General features: G+C 43.1%; 1 protein-coding gene and 1 long non-coding RNA gene across 5 annotated transcripts in view; one reads left to right on the top strand and one right to left on the bottom strand.

Annotated features, from left to right (window-relative positions):
• LOC104145426 (uncharacterized) overlaps positions 1 to 20,747 on the top strand; it is a 26,449-nt gene extending 5,702 nt beyond the window's left edge. Inside the window, exons 3-4 of the long non-coding RNA XR_011140158.1 lie at positions 9,534 to 9,585; positions 19,789 to 20,747. This is a non-coding gene — a long non-coding RNA (uncharacterized lncRNA). The remainder of the gene's footprint in view (positions 1 to 9,533; positions 9,586 to 19,788) is intronic.
• AFG1L (AFG1 like ATPase) overlaps positions 14,124 to 22,452 on the bottom strand; it is a 76,937-nt gene continuing 68,608 nt past the window's right edge. For 2 of the 4 annotated variants that reach the window (XM_009676937.2, XM_068937970.1), the window contains exon 13: positions 17,812 to 22,452. In XM_009676937.2, the coding sequence (XP_009675232.1) occupies positions 22,324 to 22,452 (129 nt within the window). In that variant the 3' untranslated portion in view covers positions 17,812 to 22,323. Of the gene's footprint in view, positions 16,607 to 17,811 lie in introns of those variants that run through there. The other 2 variants (XM_068937972.1, XM_068937971.1) reach the window with 2 other exon arrangements.

The raw sequence follows: 22,452 nt of genomic DNA, 5'->3' as shown, positions 1-22,452 counted from the left end.
AAAATGTTGTTGCTGTCAGTGGCAGTTTTGTAAGAGAAAGAACTACAGGAGGCAACCTTGGTTTCACAGCCTTCTGCTGCTGAAACAGTGGTAGGATGTTGCAAAGTGTCTCTCCCTGTAGTCTCTACTTTGAAAAAGCTCTCGTCTCCTTTAAACATAAGGCATTTCCACCAACTCTTCTTCCTTATTCTTTGCCTTTTATTCTTGTGTCCTTTCTCTTGCTGTGACAAATTAGGCTGTACTCAGAAGCTTCATACACCTGCGAGAGGCTCTGCTGCAATGGAAATCTTGCCTCTGTAGTGTCAGCATTAGGCCTTTGACCATTGCTGTGCTAGGAGGATGCCCCAGTCTGATCTGAAACCTGCAAACTTCTCAGAAAACAGGGTTTCGAGGAAGAAAATGAGGGAATCATTTAACTGTTCTCCTTTCTTGGGGGCTGGCTCTAAGTTGGTTAAGGCACCATTTATAAAGTTCAGTAAATCAGGCAGCTCCAAGGAGTGCTCCCAGGCACTGGAGCTCAGTTCGATTCCCCTGTGAAGTTGCTAAATGGCCTCTGGTACGGTTTTGGCCCAAGCTGCTAGCACTTTTCCAAACGATTCCCAGGCATGGATGCAAAAGTTTGGGTGCAGCCACTCCACTTTGAAGGGTAAGAGGCTTTAATAGTCTGGACGTGGCTGCTCCTCTGTGCCAGTGCTCGTGTAGATGTGGTCTGGGTGTGCCTCAGGCAATATATTTTCAGAGTGGAACTCTACAAAGGGACAGTGTTGCTTTCCAATATTAAACTGTATCGCAGTGAACAAGCAGGGAAACAGCCTTGTCATACCTTCTCTTTACCTGCTGAAATGTCAGCATCAGTGAACGTGACTGATGGCTGTTTTTCAGTTGCTCCAAATGCCATCCAGTAGGAAGGTCACTTGCATCTGCTTATGACTTTGAATAGATTTTAAGAGCAACTGGGTATGAGCATATACCGTATTAGTGAGATCAACACCAGAGTGGCTTGCATGTTTTAAATTGATGTTGGAAAGATCAGCGGTGGAACAGTAGAGCCACATAAAATGATTCAGAGCCTGAAGAAAATGCTTTACAATGAGAGACTCGAAGCGCTCCCTCCATAGCTTATCAAAAAAGACTGAGCAGGGAGTTGATTACGATGGCTAAGAAGCTTCATTGGGAGAAAAATATTGGGTACTGAAAAGCTCTTTAATCTAGTAAATTATGGGAATGAGTAGCAGAAAGCTGAAACCAGATAAATTCATATGAGAAACTGGGCACAAAGTCTTTAGAATGAAGGTGATTAATCACTGTAACAAGCTGTTAGGGCGGTTGGCACGTTTTCCATCTTCGGATGTGTCCAAGCCAAGACGGGACATATTTCTGACGGATGTGCTCTAACTGCAGTTAAAAGCATGAGTGACACTGCAGTTAAGTCCAAGGTAAGCGGGTGAGGTTTGAGGACTGTGACATACAAGAGGTCTGACTAACAGACCCAGAGGTCTGTTAGGTCCCAGAGGACCTACAGAAGATCTAATAATTCCCATCTGTCCTTAACCTCTAGGAGACTGAGAAAAATAGCACTTAATAGAAAGTGGAAGGGAAGAATTGAAATGACAGCCCCATCACTGGCACGTTAATGTGCGCTCCTGTTTCTCAGAGGACTGTATCTTTCACCTGCTCAGCGCTTTATTATATATTTTTCAACACTGATTTCTCTGCAGTCCACAAACCCTTTGTGCCCATTGGTGTCGGTGTCTTTCATCTGACCAGACTGTGAGTAAAAAGCTGTGATGCTCAGCAGCTCACATGGCAGCTTCTTTTCATTTATTATTATTTCGTCATCTTAAGCTTTCGGCTCGCCTGTTCTCCAAGCCTCCTAGTTTGCCTAGTACCCGTTTCCTTATGTTTCCTTTATCACCAGGCTTAAAATACTGTACTGCATTGATAATCTCAGGTATAGTAGAACTCAGAGGCTTCCTTCCACAGGTTCTGAGACCGTTTCTTCTTCATAATGTGACAAAATGAGCCCCCTCTCCCTTGCATAGATTTCACGTGGGGTGAGTGTCAGTGATGTGCTGTTTAGGTGAAAGTTTGTCAGGGAATTTTTGATAAGCTGCCTTTCGTCCTTAAGTATAAATGCGTAGATACCACAGCTACTGACAGGACCACACAAAGATATCTTTGCAAAATACCTTCTCCTGCAATCTGTAGCTAGAAAAGCATTCTAATCTCATTTTAAAAACACAGGAAACTTCCCTCCTGGAAAACCAGTTGGAGATGGAAGACAACAATTTCTCACAACTCATCTTTTCCAGGGTCCCAGTTCCTGAGCTTACAGTCCTCTCCTATTTCCGTCCCATCTGCTTGGGGTGATGTAAGAATCTGCTGTTCTCTCAAGTCCTAGGTAAAGTCTGCTGGCTTCTCCCTGCTCCAAAGAGTAATTTTGTACAAAAGTCAGAGCTGTAAGAAGGCAAATGGAGGAAGGGATAGAGAGAGATCTGCTTGTGGTCACTATCCACAAGCCAGTAACTTGGTGCATAGGGTCTATGTCTGGGACACAGGGAGTCAGTGATCAATTTTTTTTTAAGAATAATACAGAGCAGGGATTTGAACTAAGATTTTCAAATACTAAGTGAGAGCCCCATGCTTATTTTAATGTGAACCACCTTTTAAGAACAAGGGAAGTTCTTAGTGGGTTGAGTTTTTTTGTTGTTGTATGGTGGTGTGTGTGTTTTTCTTTTTTTTTTCTTTTCTTTTCTTTTTTTTTTTTTTTTTTTAGGAAATGCATGCATTTTTCCATACAGCTGTCAAAAAAAATCCGAGGCACATGCGCCTCTGGAAAGCAGTAAGAGTATCTGCATGAGTAAAGGCCTCCAATATGGGAAGCTACCGTGGACGTGAGAAGAATAGGGCTGCGACGGGAGAGAAGGAAATGGCTTAGAGCACTAGGAGAAGTCCTGCAGTGACTGTTCTTATTTGCCAAAACTGCAGCTGAAAACAGACCAAGGCAGGAGCTGACCCAAAATATTCCCAACCTGTAGGGAACGTTCAGTTTTGAAACTGAATGACCTGAGTTTTAGGCTGAATTGAATGCACAAATCTGAAACTTCTTCAAACTCTGGGGAGATGCTGCTTTTGACTTTGCTTTGTATGAAGGTTATTCTCAGCGTCAGGAAAATATGCACCTTTACTCCCTGCTGTCAGGCTCAGATTCAGCTTACTGTTTTTCTGTCCTCTATTCTTTTCTTGGTTTATCTATCCACTTTTATTTTTCTACGCGTATCCTGCTGCTAAATGTGGGTAAAATAAGTGTCTAGTCCTTTTACTCCATTTCCTTGCAGCTTGTTGATCACAGGGTTCAGTCACATGCTTAGTAGTGCATAACTGAAGGATAGCAGCTTGCGCAGCTGGCTTAGATCTCAGCTCTAGGCCAGCACTCAAAAAGACCTACCTATTTTGAGTGGCATGAGAAGGTCTCCAGGGCCCAGAATGTGAGAAATAATCAATTCCTGTAGAACTGTTTCTGTGATGCCATGGAATCCAGCCAGCAGACATGATGAAAGTGAAAGCTGTTTTCTAGGACATCTAGCTTCATTTAATTTTGTCGTGCCCATACAACTTTTCTGCAAATCTCTGTATCCTTCTGCATGTTGATTGTGTCCTGTGTGCTTTTGTGATCTGGTTACCCTGGCGATCCAATTGATTTTCCAGAAAAGTCAGTTCCACCAAAGTTCATTGACCTTTATACACTTTATTGTTCGTGAGTTGCAGGTTCTTTCGTGGGGTTGATGGCTTCTGAGAAGAGATCTGCAAAGAAGGCTATGCTCTGGCATGTTTAGCAGGAGCTGACTTTTTTTAACTTGTTCCTTCTTCATTTTAGCTGAACCGATCATCTTTCTTGTTTTCAAAAAGTGGGACAGTTTTCTACATATTACCAGACTCCTTTTCCAGCAGTTCTTTACAGGAATGAAGTTTACCAGTAGAAGTCCTTCCTTATGTAGCTTCCTTCCAAGTATGTGATTACAATAGTTTATGACTTGAAAAAGCCTCAGCAGCACTTCTTCCTGTAGGCAGGCCATAGAGGGACCAATGCATACCATTTTTCCACTTAAATTTAGAATTTTTAAGAGCTTGAGGATTAATGGATATAGCCCAAAAGGGTCTTAAATATTGCACAATACTGAGCTTTCAAACCCCTGGCCCACTGAATTCCACATGGGGCACTTGCACTCTGTACGGGCGGAGCTGGGTGCCTCAGAAAGACAAAAACTGGGATACGCGAGAAGCTGTCTGAACTTGCCAGCAGAAAAAATGAGTGTGGAAGGGAAAACACACAGCAAAGTCCACCCAATTAATTGCTGTTCCAATCAAAAACAACAAGGATACAGATAATATTAAACAGAGAGGTTGACTCATCTCCTTTGGTACATTCCTCAAAAAAAAAAAAAAAAACCTATGGATGCTATGCCTCTATAAAAAGAGCCGGTCCTTGCCATCCCTTCTATACCAGTCTCTCCACTTCTTTCCCTCCCATGTGATTTGACTTGCCAGCAGTTCTGTCCATTGCCTGTAATCTGAGGTAACTGCATGGTCTGCACCCTCTCCAAAGCAAGGACCGGCTCTTTTTATAGAGGCATAGCATCCATAGGTTTTTTTTTTTTTTTTGAGGATTCCTCCATATGCTACGTCCTTGGAGTGCTCTAGATTTCAGAGCAGCAGGGCTTCAGCCTTATTCAAATGCCAAACTTCCCTTGGCTAGGAGGGCACTAGCTTGTACCAGTGGGGAAGAAATGAAGCTACATCAACTCCAAATCTGTTTCTGGTGTCTTAGTTCTTGAGAACAATGCCAGGATCCTCACAGATGAAGGAGAAGATTGAAAACATTTAGAGATTTCCCCACTGAGATACAGACAGCTCCTTGTCATCACAACTGCTCTAACAGCTGGGCACTTCTCACTTTCTCATAAAGCCACTTCCATGTGCATTGGGAACCTCAGAAATAAATAAAAGCCTGGGAGTGGACAGCACTACTCACTAGCTGTGTAAGCAGGGACTTGCTGAAATGTCCCCATATGGAGGGGCAGCAGTGCACCACCGAGCCTGCTGTGCCCCAGGGTGGAGGAGGCCTTCCAGCACCAAGCTATCGTAGTGCTGATATGTGCCAAAGAGAGTAGGCTGGGAGACAGATCTGGATGGAGATTGCCTTAGGACTTTCCAGGCAGGCATGCTGTGAAGAAGTCCCGGGCTTTCCAAACCCTTTTGCGGGCCTACCTGTTGCTGTCATGCCCAGCTCCTCCCAGGCAGAGGCTGCCAGGCAACATACCAGCAACCACGAGGCCTGATGAAGCCACAGAGGTGGATGCCTGTGCCAATGCAAAGGCCAAAGTGTGCATGCTCTTGTTTTGTAATTGTACCAAGAGTCACCTCTGAACATTGTGCCCCCTGCCCCAGCTCAGCTTCGGCCTGGGCTAGGGTCCAGGGAGTGGAGGAGGCTGGCTGGGGGCTAGTTCTCCCCTTGGATGCTTTCTCCTTCAGATCCAAGCTCGGCAGAGTTAGCAGTGATTGCATACCTATGTGTATCAGTGGGCTAATGTGCGCTTAGATGTTGGCTTGATCAGAAGTGGGGACCAGCCAGGAATGGGAGCAGTGAGGGCTCCCACCAGTCCTTCAGAGAGGGCTGGTGGCAGTGATGGATAAGGGATCTTGCAGCTGTCCAGCTCAGCTCCTCAGGCAGAGGAATGGTCACCATGATTGTGACCCCCCATCAGAGCTGGGCCTAGCTTTGCTCATCACCTCCCATCCACTCCTCTCAAGGTGCCCTCTCTATGGTAAACCCAACCCTGGCTTTTCTCCTAGACTTTTCCTCTCAGCAGAGGCTGACTACAACACAGGGACCTCAAAGCTATTGAGATATAGATGCAAAGGTTGAGACAGGTGCCAGTTTTTCACGGTCATCTTCCCTGCATTAGTACACACTGTACATGCTCTGCTTTCTCAGATATAGTTGCTCTTCTTCCACTCTCTCCAGATCTGGTTTGTATCTGTTTCATTGCTTAAGACTCCCTGTTCACTCCTCTCTCCAGTTCTCCAGTTCACTTCTCCATGGATTTATTCCCTTTACTTGCTGTCTGCCCTCCTGCTGAATCTCTCTGCTGGAATTAGCATTCCCCTGTGGTTTGGCTTGTCCTGCAGCTCCATGAGCAATAAAGCCCTTGGTGGGCTTTATTGAGAATGTACATGTGCCAGAACAAAACCTTGGCTGAGACTTTTGTAGTTGGTTTGGGAGGTTAGTCACACCAACGACAGTGAGGACTCTACAGTGAAAGCAATATTACGAGTCGGAAAAGCTGAACTTGTCTCTTAATGGGGTGTTGTAAGGCACATCACTTGCTCTGCACAAGTAACCAAAACCATCACTAGGGCTTTTTTTATTACTTCTTCTACAAGTTTCAGATTTTCTTTTCTAGTAGGCTAGCAGTACGAAGTGGACAAAGTCCCAGGCTTATGCTTCAGGCAAGTCAGAGCACCTATAGGTGTGTGGAACCTTGTTTGGGGAACTCTTTTCCCTCATTTGGGGAACTGCTGAGATTTCTGGGCCAGGTGTAATGAGATCAGTTACCACCCTTATCTCTGGTTCTTTTCCTTGCAAAATGCAAAGCTTTGAAAATACAAATGTATTTTGTGTCAGAAGCCTGGTTTTTGTCTTAAAGCATCAGATGAAGATGGTACTGTGAAGCCTGTTAAGCCCATGGATTTATGTGGTTGATTGGATGGACAGATTGATACATATTTAATTGCTGAGCCCTCTGTTTTGCTGAGTGTGTGGTTTGCTGAGCTTGTGTGGCTTGAAAACAAGACTAGAAGAGAAGGAAATAACTGCTGAATTCTAAAGCTGGTGCTGATGTTCACACCTCCTGTGGCTTTAGTCAAGCCAACTAGTAACTAAGCTTCCCTGTTTGTGCTGTAAGAAAGATAGTGTTTACCTATCTGAGAAGGACAAATAGGACAACTAATAAGTTTGCAAAGGGCTCTCAGGGCTAAGAGTCAAGATTCTGAAAATAAACAGTTATTTTTCTTTACTCTTCTGCTTCACGTGACCCTATGTAGCAACGAGAACCTCCCTTTGCTTAGGAGTCTGCATGCCTAGTAGCCCACCTCAGGAGATCCTGTGTGGTAGTGCAGTGGTGAGGATACTGCTGGAGCCATCCCATGAGCAGCAATCACAAGGCCGGATCTGGCCCTGGGGAAAAGGCTGGAATACGATCAAGCCATGGGAAATACTGTATTTACCTGAATGTAAGGCAGCCCTACTTCTAAGGAAATCCTCACTTTCCAAAACCAAAAAAAAAAGTAATAATTGACTGGATGTGTATTAAGAACATAAATCTTCTGCGTCACTGTAAAGGGCAAGTCATCCCAATCCTGCACAAGGAACCACAGCCCCTCTGTCCCGTACTGCCCTATAGACCTGCCTCCCCACAGCCCCATGCCACCTCTCTGCTCCCTTTTTCTTGTGGTCACCCCACTTGACTGCTCTCTGTTGTTAGATACAGGGGTGCCCCTGAAGTGCCTGGTGTGATTACACTTGTTGCTCCTGCCTGCAGCCAGCTTTGGACTTAGGTACTGCAAATGGAGGAGGGGGGAAATAGCCTCTGCAGTGCATCCTGTCATGCACACGCCTTTAGTCAGATAAATACTTAGCTCTGTAAGAGCTGTGGCTGATAGGTTTCCTCTTTCCTACCCTGCCCACGTTTAGCACCCTTTTGTTTGTAGCGGGGTTTCTTTCTGCAGCAGGTTCTGGTCTAATCGAGGCTGCCTACGTTGAACTAAGTTGTCCAGCAAAGTCCTGGCAGTTGTGGCATACACCCAGTCTACATTTTTTTCAGCACTTACTTTCTAAAAGAAATCTCTCTGTCTAAGCTAATATGTTGTATTTTTTTTTTTTTGTTTTAAGTCTGATGTCGAGGTGAAGGTCTGAGCATATTTCATCCACTTCTTGGGAATCAACTTCTTAGGAAAAAGATTAAGTCTTTTACAGTAACAGCTATTAGATGGCCAGAGGCTGGGTCAGGCTGCCAGGCTTGCACAGTTGCATGTGACAGAGGCAAAGTGAATCCTTTCCCACTTCCCGGTTTGTTTCAAATCAGCAGTTATTAGTGTCCAAATGCCATGATCCGATCATGCCATCTTGTGGTCTTAATTGTATTTGCAGGTAAACGCCAATTCAGTCTTGACAGCTGGGAGCATAACACAGTATGCTTATTCATCTTACTTTTTTTCTTAACTTTTCACAGCAGTTTTAAAATTTAGAACAGGTCTAGAAATAAGAGTAGGAGAAAGCCTTAGGCACTATCGTGGTATGTGCAATCCCTTTTATCACCAGGGATAAATAACTAACTAAAGAAGAAGTGGACATGTTATCAGAGCCCCATTTGCTCCCTCCAGCATTGGAGAGGATGTGCTGAATTGTCCAAAATGTACCAGGTGCCATTCAGTAAGGCTTAAAAATCCACCATAGGGAGTGTAAGAAATTAGCAGCCATGTTCTCCTCAATGAAAGCTTATCAGGGCAATTTTTTGCTAGAGGTGATGAATGACTGCTATCATTAGCAGTGGTGGAGTTGAGAGCCTTGGCTGTCTCATACAGGTAGAAGCCAGACAGACATTTCTGAGCTCTGCTGCGCATCGCCTGGAAGCAGTCTGGATTTCCCAACTTTTGAATCTTTGTCTGGAGTTTGGTATTCAAGCTTGCCTCTTGCTGCTCCAAACGCCAACTGTGCTTTTGCTATCATAGACACAGAGCAGCCTGCAAGAAGAGAGTTTGCAATCCTCATTGCACTGGGATTCACCTCTCAGATGGAAGTTCATCACTTGTCAAAGACATCAGTCTCGTCCTTTACTGTGTTATCAGAAACCCTGCAGTAATTCAGAAAGAGGACAGTGAAAGAACCTCTCTAAAAGAAAAAGTCCTTTTTAGTCCTTTAAAAAATGACTATAAATAAAGATTTCTTCCTTTTCTAGTATTTTAAGATTTTTGAATTCTATTCTGACTTTAACGTAATCATACAACATATTCAGTAAAACTCCTTTTCTATAATTTGTTTGTCATTGTTCTAGTCAAGAACATGCTAGTCAAATCCTCTCTTTTTCAAAAGACACCAAACTTTGAATAAGAAATAGTTCTGTGAAATGAGAAATAACTTCAAAATCAATTTTGTACCAAAAAGGGAGAGAACAAGGGCAAGTACCTTGGCTGTCATTTTCGAAATAATATGCTCACCTAGAGGCTCCCAACTTTTGGATGCCACGTTTGAGTTAGTAGGGGCTACTGCTTCCTGCTTTATCAGCCTTCAGATATCATTTGTCCTGCTAGTTTAACTCTTACCAATGTTATCATCTGGAGCTTTGTAATTCTACATAGGGCCAAAACGAAACCCCAGTGCCACTGCTTGTATTTCAGAAAGTTTGCTGAGGAACCTTTAAGGTTGTAAGTGGCCATACGCTAAGCTTACTGACAGAGGTCTGATTCTTTTGCAGGCATGAACTTAGCACTAGAAGCTGGTAGAGTTCTCAGACAGAAACACAACCGGTAAGTTGACATATTCCTTGAAGTTTTAAATCTTTTCTTTTCAAAATGTGTCAGCTGCTGAGTTGGTGGATGTGGTGCAATGACTGCAGTGAAAAGGCAGAAGGGAAGATTGGTCAGTCTCTCTTGGGAACCTGATCTTATGTTGAAGTCTCTGGAGGCAATGAAGGATATCCTTTTAGGTGCAACTGTGAGTGAGCTCCAAAGTTTGGTGGAGTGAGAGCAACAGAATTTTCTGTTGCAAGGTTTGCAGGGGTCATGAATTGTCCAGGTGTCTGCTTCCTTTATTCTACAGACAGGTATCCCAGGAAATCTGTGCAAAGCTGGAATTTCATAGCTTCAGCTTGCTAATTTCTTACCACGGGAGAGGCCAGAATATACATGCTCTAGAGAAGACGAGAGGAGAACAGGGAATACATTTTGATTTGAAATGCTAAGGAACCACACAAATAACAAGTGTGCTTTACGTGAAATTGCCTGTGTGGTATTATCAAAACATGTAACGGTTAAAAGAGGGCATTGCTATTGTTTGCAAGCTGGCACAGGAAGGAGTGAGAAAAAAAACGTCTCTCCCCTGTGGGGAGAGGAGAGATCCCAACGCATGGTGGAGCTAGATGATGACATTTGATGAGTTTGGCCTTCACAGCCCACATACACAGCCCACGTATTCCTACAAAGCATGATTAGGGACTAGCTTTCTATTCGCAGATTTCAGACTTACATGTTAGTTTACTGCATATCCAGTTTTAGCCTGAGTTCTACATTTTGTCTAGATTATGGATGGTATCACGTAAACTCACTTAAAGTGCAGCATTGAACTTCTGATTCCTTATCTGTTGTCACTGATGGTAAATGTACCAAAGTTAGAGGAGAGGGAGCCAGAAATCCTGACTCTTTCTCTAAGCTTTCCCTTCAGTGAATTATGTGCGTGTCAGTCCTAGAGAAACAGAAAAATCTTCCCAAGAGCAATAGCACATCTAGGTGTTTGCGTATACCCTTTGCACGAACATGGACAGCGAAGCGCTGTGAAGCAAAGGCAGTGAGAGGAGGCAATCTTGCTTCTGTTTTTAAGCCAAGAAAGGGGAAGCTCTGCTGAAGCCCACTTCTCCCTGCTTCTAGACTCTGCTTGCACTGTTATACACAAGACACATGAACTCAGTCACCTTCCTTTTTAAAAGACGGTAGGTGCTAAAGCCCAGCTCCTCCTGTGTAGGGACCTACCTTTCACTGAAACTAGGTGTCCAAATATAGTGGAGGATTTAGACCCAAGGGCTGAGGCACGTGCAGCTCATTTCTCGGTGGGGACATAAGCAGGAGCATGTCATTAACAGCTGCAGTGGCTTCAGCTCCAAATGACCTGGCAAAGGAGTTCTCAGACCAGAAAACTTCTGTGTTCTTTTTCAGCTTTAGCAGTTGGTGCAGTAGTTGGTCATGCTCCCCTTGCAAACCCTGTTCCTTTTGCACACCAACTTACCTATGATGCCTAGCCTTTGATTCATCATCACTTTGTCATTTTTGGAAAATGTTTAAGTAAGTTAAACCCCTGGAACCTAATGGAGGAGCACCGTCAGGCTGCCTAGATACTAAAGTGCAATGGCTTGTGGTTAAACAGGAGGAAGTTGGTTATCAAGTGTTTGATTTGCACAGAAGGGCTAGCTGAGGTGGAGTTGGAAGGGATGGAAAAAGAGCAATGGAGGCTGCCAGAGCAGTGCTGTACAGCTGACTGAGGACAAGCAGAAGGACGCTGCATGCAGTCAGGTCCCCCGTTCAGTCTGGCGAGGACTGTGACCTGTCTGGCACTCTAGGTCTCAAACTGAATGGGAAAAGGCAATCTGGCAAAAAGAAGCACAAAACTTTGTAATGGTGTGGGGGATCCCTGGAAAGACTGTAAAATAAGAACAATCAATTAACAAGCTACTGTGGCTTTAGGAAAACAATTACAAGCATAGTAGTGTAATGAGCACATATGAGGCACAGAAGCTATTTAACCTTCAGCCTTTTGCCTTATAAAGTACCTCTGGTGCACTGGGTAAGGCTGTTAATTATTAGGGTCAACCTTAGCAGACAGAGGTGTCCTCAAGTGTGGGTTGCTGTGATGCACTCAGATATTATGTCAATAACTAATTTCCTAAATTGTTCAAGTATTGACAGATTGGAGTCCATTAACCAAGCCTCAACTTATGACTATGGCAGCAATTACAGTCCACAAGGACAGCAAAATCCATTAATAGGTCCTAGAGTATGTATATATACATATATATATATATATATATATGTATACAAATACATAAATATATATAAAACTGTAACAGGTTGGTCAGCCATTAGCCGTTGGTAAATCAAATAATCAATGCATACAAAAGAGCCTAATGACAGACCAATGACAGACACTGCCTAAGTGAAGAGAGAACAATCTTGAGATGCTTTGAGGGAAGAGGAGAAAGTCAGTATGATTTTTAAATAATAACTATGTATTTAGAAATTGCAAATGAACAGAATCATAATCGGACCACAATGTCAATAACTCTTACTACCAAAAGTGCATCATTTTTTCTGCAGAAAAAGATGCCATAAAATAAATACTTCATGGATTTAATAAGCTATAATCTGTTACATTGTCCATCCTTATGCTGCAAGACAAATCTGAGCACTTCTACTAACACATGCCATCTATTTTTTTGTAGAGGCAAACATTTTTCCAAGGGTAGTCTATGAAGGACCAGTACCTCTGGAAATTGTAATATAAATAGACAGTAGATTCTATTCATCTACAAACAGGTTTATTGTCTTGTCTTAAGCATGACTGAAAAAGCAAGTGTCTTAAGCCGAGTTGTTCTAAAGGGGTGCAACGCTGAATGCTTTGTTGCCTGAGCTGGCACACTGACTGTATGCAACTTGCAGAGTACAAGGGAGATGGCTATGTTACTGTGTCAGAGTACTGTATGTGTCTAAGCTTACTTGCTTGCTACTATTCTGGCTGACTGCTGGCGGTTAAATCAAAGGAGGCTGAAGAGAGGTGGGAGAAAGGAGGAAATGAAACAATGATGTCAGCGATAAGGCATAATAATACCACAGGGGATCAGTGAGGAGCAACTTATTGGAATAAACTCCGCCTGCTTGGTGCCAGAAGGGAGACAATCTATTTTTCTAAGGCCAATGCCGAACGTGAAGAGATGTTGAACCCTCCCTCAGCGCAGAAGAAAGGAACAGGGGAATGGAGGTAAGTAAGAGCAGCCTCTGAAGGAAAGACCTTGACAGAGTTGCAAATGCAGGCAGCTATGCAGCCAAAGCCAGGGGCTGATGGGCTGCAAAGGAGATTTCAGGGACTTGTCTAAGCTTCTGGGGAGGTGGTGCACTGGAAGGCCCATGCATGGAGCCCTGCTGCGGGTTTAGCCCTCTCTCCCAGGTTGCTGTATGGCCAGTCATTCTTCTCCAAAGGGACAGTTTCAGCTGTCCATCACAGGCTTCCCAGGGGAAGGGGCTGGCAAGCAATGGGTTCAAAGAGAGCAAGCCTGTTTACATGGAGGCAGGGTGTGATGGGAAAGACAAAACGTGGCTGCCAGTCCCAGCAGCGCAGGAGCTGCAGTTCCTACCAGTCAGAGAGGGGGTGAACATGGCGGTCCTTACGTGCTGAGCTTGTGCCCTGCGGGGAGCTGGTGAAAGCAGCATGGGGAGGTACACTGCTCTCCTAGCTGCCTTAGGCACCTGGAAATATGTGTGGTTTTGGGGTTTTTTTTTTGTTTGTTTTTTTGTTTTTTTCTCCAGACACCCATTATTAGACCATCATGATACCACCTTTGCCTAAAACCTCATTTCACCTATATTCTTAGACAGCCACAGCTGCAGCAGCACTGCAGTACCTGTAACCACAGGGCAAGTGCCCACGGGAGAGGCGGGGGGGGGAGACTGAGCACAGGTGCACCACACGCCAGAGCCATCTTCCACCAAAACTGCCCACACGGCTGTGACTGAAATTTAATTTGCCTGGTGCGTTCAGTGGACATTTTAATCAGCATTTCCTACAATTTGCTTGGCAAACGGGCTCAACTGGCAGCTGCCTCACTGAATGGGCTTTGCACCCAGTCTAACCTTTTCAATTCGCAATTTCCAGTGCTGGAAAACCTCTCTGTCTCACTCTCAGGAGTTTCTATAGCAATCACTGCCATCCTATCTAAGCACTGAAAATGGTAACCCATTCAGATTGTAATTTTGCTGGACAGTAATTGTTCCTCTCTCCATTGCCTTCCGAAATTTTACTTTTTATGAGATCACTACAACTGGAGGAGACTAGTCTTCTGCCTGTGTTTTCAACAGACCTGGTTTTCTTCCCCCCCCTCCCCCAAATAACTTAGTTGCTTAGTTGCTTGCAGAGTGCTTGAATCTTGACTCTAACACGGAAATATTCTGGGGTACTTTATATATCAATCAGCTATAAGGAAGACCTGATGTGAACAATGTTCTTAACAAGTCTGCAGGAGAAAAACCCAACCAACCAGCATTCCATTTTATGACCTGAAAATTATCCATTGCTGTAAGTAGAATAAACCAGTTATGCAAGTATTTTTGGCTCTACTAATTGTAAAAGAGCAGAAGATACAAAGAAAGCTTTTATTTCATGTCAGCTTACTTTTCTTGGTTCAGTTAACTTCAGCTTAAACAATCACTTGATCTTTTGTTATGTGCTTCATCTTTCAGTGGCTGTGATCTCTATTAATCTAAAATTATATTAAGTCTGGAACGGAAGTTTTTGCTTTTTTTTTTTTTTTTTGCAGTAGGAGGATGTGGTAGAATTATATTACAGCTTTTGAAGGAATTGATCAACCAGTTCTTTTAAACTCTTCTAATAATCTTTTCCTATACTTGTATGGCTATTGTTGCCTGCTGGAAAAATTAGCTTAAAGCTGAGTAAGGGGAATTGTGGATAAGTGTTTGTAATTTGGCTTTGGACTGACACAGTGTTTGATTGCACTCAAAGAATTTGAAATCTTTGCACTGGCAGCAGTACTTGAATCTGGGAATATAGGATTCTCATTGGAAAAGAGTGGATTTTTATAACGATTTAAATGAACAATTTCAGCTAGAGAGTGGATTAACAGAGCCAACTAAACCCTTCACCCTGACAAAGAACTGGCGGGAGGACTATAGAAACTCATCCAAAATTTTACCAACATGAATGCAGAGTAATAGGTCAGTGAGAAGCATTTCTGTATTTTAATGGCGCTCTTAGAATTCAATTCAATTTAAAACAAAAGTTGTTTTACAAATATGTGGAGAATGCAGAAGGCTGGAGAGGGAGCAAGTGGCCTGCAGCCTCCATCTGCTCTCTCCTCCCTCCACTCTCGCACTAGAAACTGCCACTGCAAGTCTTTCTTCTCAGCAGATGGAAAGGAAAATGCAGGTACTGCCCTAACCCAAAAGTTGGAAGTTTCTTCCATTTTGCAGAGGCATGCAGGCCCCCATTTTATCTGCCATCTCATACCCTTTGTTAAGAGGTGCTGTGCTGTGTTTCAGCAGAGCCTCCAGAAAATAATGATGCATTCAACAGTAGGGAATCCGCTGAGAGGTTGTGTTGCCACTGAATTTGTATGAGACTACAAGGAAGGATATGTAGTGTGTTGACATTTGTTAAGCTCAATATACCTTCTGTTATGAAAATAAAAGCCATATACATTCTTGACTAGTATGGAGAACATCGAAGCAAAGGAAAGCAGAGGTTGATGAGGAGCTGTGGCCTTGATGGGGTTGTTTCCAGTCACATTGCCACCCAAGGGGGTGGCAAAAGTACTGTGCTTGGAAAAATGCTCATCCTAGGGATTTGAGTTAGCTGGCTTGTTTCTGTCACCAGCTGGTCACCTAGGACATTAAGATGAACAGAATGAAAGCAGGCAAATGGACTATTTCCACAACGACCAGGAAACGATGGGTGAGGGGAGCCCAGCTTCCGTTCCTACAAAATATTTAACACAAGTAGCTTTCCTGGCAGCGGGCACCAAACAGCAGCAAACAGTTCTATTTCCTGAGTGCAAGGCACCAAAACCGTTTAGTGCTGCCATACACAAGTAGTGCACATGAGGTGGAAAAGTTTTAATGATGACATTGCACAGGATGCTGCCTAGCTCAAATAGGGATGTGGGTGTTACTGGGCAGCTGATGCTAGAGTGCAGCTGTAGCAGGAACAGAAATGTGTACGATGGAGAATATATGACCTGTTATTTGGCACTATGGCAACCTCACTGAGACTCTCGCTATGGTCTCTGACCCAGAATAGATACAGCCTAACTTCCTCGTAGGTCCGTGTCCCCATAGTGCCTATGTTCTACAGTCCTCAAGGTCCAAAACCAACCAACAGGAGACATGAAACCCAGGGGCCTCAGGGAAGCTAAGCCTCTGCAAACCTATGCTCCTACCTCAAAAATAAGGTTGCAGAACAACAAAAGAAAGATTAAGTATCACAAGACCAGCAGCACTCTTAGCTGATAAGAGATGGACATTTGATATTGCTTGTCTCTGAAGGGAAACAAATCAGAGGGCTCTGAGAGAAATGCATATTAGATAAAATTGCAAAGGCAGATTGGCTGCATCTATTCTTGACGTATCTCAGAAAAGGAAAAAAGGCAACAAAGCATGCAAAGGAACCCCCCCCCACCCCCGGCAACAAGGCCAGTCAGACTCTGGGGAGGGTCTCACCTCTTCAGAATGCGGGGGGGGGCGGGGAGGGAGAGACCAACCAACCAACCCACCCTTACAGCAGTTTAGCAAAGGATCCCAAAGTTTACATGAGTAAAAGGCATGTAAATTTTTGGAGGGTGTGCAGCCTTACGCTTCATAAACCTGTGTGAATCCCGACCATGACATAAAGAAGTTTTCTGGTTGCTCTTCTCAAACACAGGATATTGCTACTGCTGCAAACACGATACTGGAGCAGGGTGGTAACAGCTTGACATTCAGCACAACCATCCCTCTCTTCGGAGCAAATGGGGAGACTGAAGGTTTCCAGTAAAAGCTAAAGAGGGAGGGAAAACAGCTGGAGGAGAAAGGAGAAATAGCCCCAAAGTTATAAATAGCCCCTTTTCTAAATCAGTATTTTAAATGTTTTTTCTCAAGCCCAAACTGTAAAATACTATTGCTTGTCTGTCAACTGTTTGACCATCTGCCACTGGTGGCTGCAGAGAAGTGACATGCTGCAGCAGTGCTCTCCCCTTCACACCACCACTATGGGCAGCACATGGGCACCGGCCTTGGGGTGCTACAGTGCCTCTCAAACCCTTCTGACCCGTCAGTGTAGGGACTTTGCTGTCTGCCTAAAGCGATTTTTAACCAGCTTCTTCCTATGGGCAAGGGCAGGCCTATCACCCTTCTGTGGTGAGTAGCAGGACCGTGCTGCCAACAGAGTCCTATCAGTAGCATCAGCAGAAGCATCCCCTCAGCTGTGCCTTTACACATCAGTAGATGTGTGTGTGCAGGTGCTTCAGCACAAGTGCAAACAGAGATGCACCAGAAGGAGGCAGCAACCATTTCCAGGTTTATTCAGGGTCACCGAAGCAGTTAAAATGTTATCGGCTTGAACCAGAACCATGGCAAGCCAAATTCACTCCCAGATGACCCCTAAGCAGATCTGAGCAGAAGCATTTACAAGTCCATTTCCCTGATTTAAAGTGTAAAGAGATTAAACATTTTGCACGGTTGTTTCAAAAATCTTATTTTGGTAGACACATGAGACTTCTGCTTCTTTTCATTCTTCCGTCAGATTTTCTAAGATGTGCAAAGCCTGTAACAACGAACCACAGAACTAACTGGCTGATAGCGAAAGCAGATTTTTAACAGTAAGAATCCCAAATTAACAGAAAAAGAGCATTTGAATGTGGTTTGCACTAAGATAAAGCATCGCACCCTAAATCCAGCCTCAAGTTGCTCAGGAAAAGGGTCAAAGAAGTGGAGAAAAGGTTCCAAAACCCCGAACTGGATCCTGCCAGGGTAGGATTGCTTGCAGCAGTAACATGAGCCTAAACCATTTGCAGAGGACCTTTCATATAAGTGCTGGAGATATCTACCGAGAATTGGGCCACGTGTAGGGCAACAGCCTGAGTTGCTGCAGCTAATCTAGGCAAACTAGTGCCAGAGTGCGCCTCTTGGAGACGGAGACAAAAGTCTCACTTTAAGTACTTAACACATTATAAGTCCTGTTTTCATAACATATATATATATAAATACCATGAGTAACAAGTAAAATGTTTATAAAATTTGGATTTATTAGTTTTTTTTCTTATTACAGCATAAATACTTTTCAAACAGCAGCATTTAACAATATTCACTTTGTTATATATTAGACTCCAAATTATATATTTTAAAAAAATGCTCAGTATACAATAAAATGAAAATCCTAACAAAACTCATGGAGCTAGTGTAGCTCACAAGTACAAGAACTTAGGTGGTAATGAATCATAAGGGAAATTTGACATTATAGGTAGAAAAACTACATGAATTAGTTTTTTTGTTTTTTTTTTTAATCACAAACCTCTTTTTTTTTTTAAAATAGATGCATTATGCAAAGAAAAATATCATTACAAAGAGGCACGTGGTGTTTTGTTGATGGCATTTATTCTGTAACCCAAACAAGAAAACTAATCCACTTTGAGTAGCTGAATTATTTTTCCGCTATTTACATACTTTGCTGAAGTATTTTCATCCCAGAGCCTCAGAGAGCATCTTAGAATATAAATGAACTATGCCTGGCAGCACTCCAGCGTTAGTAAATAAGAAGTTAACGTCATTCCCATTTTATCAACAGGGAAACTGAGGCATGGGGCTAATTCAGATCCAGGCAATTCCAGAAAGAGAATTCCTGGATCTTGATCCTCTCAGACGCATCTGAATGGAGAGACCATTCTTCCTGCTTGTTAGGTGTCTGGCGACATCTGTTTGAAACCTAGCCATTTTTTCATGTGTAAATGGAAACAAAATAGGTGACATGTCTATCCAGCTGTAGTTTCATTATGATCATGTTTACTCAGAAAAGGCAATTAATGGTTTTCCTTTTTAGATTAAAAAGAACAACAGCAAAAAGTGCTTCTTCAGTCCCTCCAAAGATCTTTGGAAGGCTGTCTCATTATACCCCAAATATTGTTACTGTTCCCTCTATTTCGGTGAAGGTAAATGCTGAAAACCACTAGTTTAGAAAGACAGAGCTGTGCTATTTATAAGAAAAGATCTACTGCACAAAATCTGAAATGAAAATACAGCTTTAAAGTGCCTATATGCATAGAGCAGCTACATGCACAAAAGCTGTAACTGAAACTTTTGGGCATCAGGAACATACCTTGATCAATCAAGCGTCTGAAACAAGTTAGCTGAGAGATTCTCAGCCAGGACGTGGCCTTTATGAACCAACATGAAACATTTCACATGGTGAGTAGCAATATAAGGCTTTTACTTACCGTGGCAGCAAAATATCATCCCACATCAACCAGATTATTTCTAAAAGATATTTAAAAATAACTCAGCAATAATGCTTGCTCAAAGACTAAAAGCTAAATAAAAATGTTGCAGATCTGAGACAAAAGGAATTTGCAAGTTAAAAAAAATGAAAAGACTGTACTTGAATTTAGTATAGAAGCGCACAGCATAAATCCAGCAATTTTAAGGCCATTAAGGAGTGTGCATAATTTATTTGTAGGCATTTCACTGTTTACATTTTGGCAACTAAAACATCTAAACGTAGGAAGAAGCGGTCTTCAAGGACGGCTGGCTTTGCTGTCTAACAGTAGCGGGAGCGTGGGTTGCCCAGTGCCTGGGGGCAGGACGCAGCAGCATCGTGCTTTAGCAACTGCTTCTGGGCAGCACCCGATTGCCTGAGAGCTGTTTGGCTTCGGAAGAGCCCCCTAAAATTCCCTTTTGGAGAGAGGGTTTGTGCATGTTACGGCATTATAAGCAGCACTATGAAATAGGGCCTGACTTGAAGTGGGTGCACATAAATGTGCCTCTTTGGGGTACTGCAGTGATCTCCGTCCCAGCATCTGGCCTGACTGACAGTTTGGTCCCACCAATCTCTGCTTGTGGTCCTGGCTTAGAGGTGGCAACCCACCCTGTGCAGTGCAACCACAAATACTGCACACTGATTTAAGCAGCTTCTCTTGTTTTCAGTCTCTCCCTTGCCTCTGGCCCCTCACTTCTGGCATATCCCTCATTTCCTCTCCCTGATTACTTCAGGTGCCTACCAGAGACTCCCACCAGAAGGCTTCCTCGCTGGGCAAGCAACAGACTGCGCTAAGAGTTTATTTAGGGACATGCCCTGGAAGCAGCAGCGCCTCTGGAAGCTTCTGGGAAACCTGACGTCCCTCCCGTAACTGGAGGCAGCTCACCTACACTGCAGGCGGCTTTCAGCGGTTCCCAGGGCCCACTGCATCTAGGTGCTCCGCTTCCAGGAACACCGCATACCCCAGTTCAGGATCGGGGCCCAGAAGGCAAAAACGCCCCAAATGCGACCAGGCAAAGCTGCTCCAGTTTGGGCACAAGAATGTTTGCCTGGGGGTCACAGGGAGCCCTCGGGTTCAGTACGGTCAGTCATCACCCACAGACCGAAGAGGAGCACTTCACTTCGCCGCCGGGACAGTAACTGCAGGAGCAGACAACCCGCAGAACAACATCCCCTCTGGCACGTCCCAGACTTCTCGCCTGTGTTTCTGCAAGGCTTGTTTCCCCTATACCACGTGATGGAGGAGGGCATACAGGATAACCTACAATTGTTTTTTAAAATAATGCAAATAAATATCCAGATGCAAAAGCTTTAGGCTAGCTACCATCACCTCCCATTTTAGCACATGGGCTTCTGATTCAGACAGGGCCAGAGGCATTTGAATGCTATTAGAAAAAAATGTCAAGTCTAGGCTGAAACTTCAGAAGACTCATCAGCTTAGGCTCAGGCTAATGAGTATAGGCTACCATGTATAAATATACATGCATACAAAATTACATATTATACATACACACACACTTGCATGCATGAAAATAATTTTTCAATAGTCCCTCTGTTGAGAAACCTAATTAATCTAAATTAACCTAATTAATAAATTAATTAAATCTCTGAAAGTATACATCAGTTGTTCTGAAATTCCTATGTTAATGCAATGTACTGTGACTCGATTTTTCATAAACATATATTAAAATTCTTTGTTGCAGTCACTTTTGTGGGAATAATATAGTTTGCAATTTACACAACTATAAGTATAGGCTTTGAAAATTACTGAAGAACTGGTATATCCAGTATAAGTAACTTCCAGCATAAACAGAACTGATCAGAACAGAAAACCAGCATTAGAGCACATGGCTCCAAAACATCTCTATTGCCATAACCTATCTAAATGCACAGGACAACTCCCTGCTTTCCACTCCCTCCACCCCCCAAAAATCCCATTTTAAAGCTTTTTGTGGTTGTAGCTGGAGTCATGATTCAAATAATTTAATTGGGCTTGACAAACGCAAAGGAAAAAAATTTTGATGACACATACAGTACAAAAGAAGTCACATTGTACAATCTAAAGAAAACTCTCAGATTTGGGGATGGTGTGCTATGCATCTCCTTGCCAGGAAACCAGGACAATCTTCTCAGCCCATCTGCATAATGTTTTTCCCTATTCAGGGAAACTATTTTTAAATATGCTCTTAAAATGACTTCTTATAAAAATAGTATACAAGCTAGTATGAGCAATACCATGTTTTGTTTCAATCAGATTAAAACCAGTAGTGACACAAAAATTAAAGGCACTTCTAACTAAAATAAAGTTTTTAACTATGAACACCAGGATGGAGGCTGTGATTTTGGAAATCAATGAAGGTCCCGATCCTTTTCATAAACGCACTCATATTGTAATATGATGAACTGCCTCAGCAGTACTGTGTACTAGTGTCCCCTGGTCAGGGCAGGTGTGCTACCAGCAACGGAAGGTGTTTGTCTTATAAACTTCATGACAGAAAGAAATCAGTGTACAGGCAGCACATCGATACTGCATGAACTTCATCTGTTTTGGTAGAAAATATAACAAAAGTATTGGCTTGCACTTAGGTGTTACATTATACCCTGTCTTATCATAGTTTCTTTTGTCACCCCTGCTTATTTTGGCTCTGAGGTTTCAAGTACCTTCAAATGCTTCCTCAGGTTTCTCTCCTGGATCAAATCTTAGCTTTCAATCAACCAGACTGACCAACGGTCTCGTTACAGGAAACTCTCAGACCCTGTAAGTCAGCAGACAGCTGCACACAGGAAGCAGAGGAGTTCTGGGATTCTAGCAGGGACCTCTACTACATCAGGAGGAGTTTCACATATAAAACATTTGATCCCTCTTTTATGCAAATTGTTTTATACGTGACAGGAATAAGTGCATGAACCGCAAAGTACCCTCTTCATGCAAGAGGGACATGAATCTACCATGAACCTGGCACAGCCCACTGACTGTGTCTCCAGTCAAGAAAAATTCCGATCCAGTTAAATTTTCTGAACATCAAATTTATGTTTCACAGAGAAGGAAATAAAGGTAAAATTTCATATGGCCACAAACTAGTGGTACAAAAAAAAACAACTGAGTCCTTATGTCTGAAGCATAAAAACCACTTGATGAAAAAAAAAAAAGTGGTCCAGAAGATAAAGTGCAATAAATTATTTCATTTGTGCTAAAAAGCTTTCCAATTCTGTACTTTTACTTCTTTACACACCTTTTTAGTGTTCTTTTATTCATCCTCTAATTATAACTATTTTTTGCTTCTGTCCCCATCCTTCCAATACTGTTCAGTCTGCATTTCTGTAAGCCGTGAGACAGTACGCTGAAATGCAAAGATTTCCTCTTCTCCTGTAAACATGGAGAGTCCTTTGGCAGACTC

The sequence above is a fragment of the Struthio camelus genome, chromosome 3, assembly GCF_040807025.1.
Source record: "Struthio camelus isolate bStrCam1 chromosome 3, bStrCam1.hap1, whole genome shotgun sequence".
In the NCBI taxonomy this organism is placed as follows: domain Eukaryota; kingdom Metazoa; phylum Chordata; class Aves; order Struthioniformes; family Struthionidae; genus Struthio; species Struthio camelus.
This window is presented reverse-complemented; position numbering and strand designations above follow the sequence as displayed.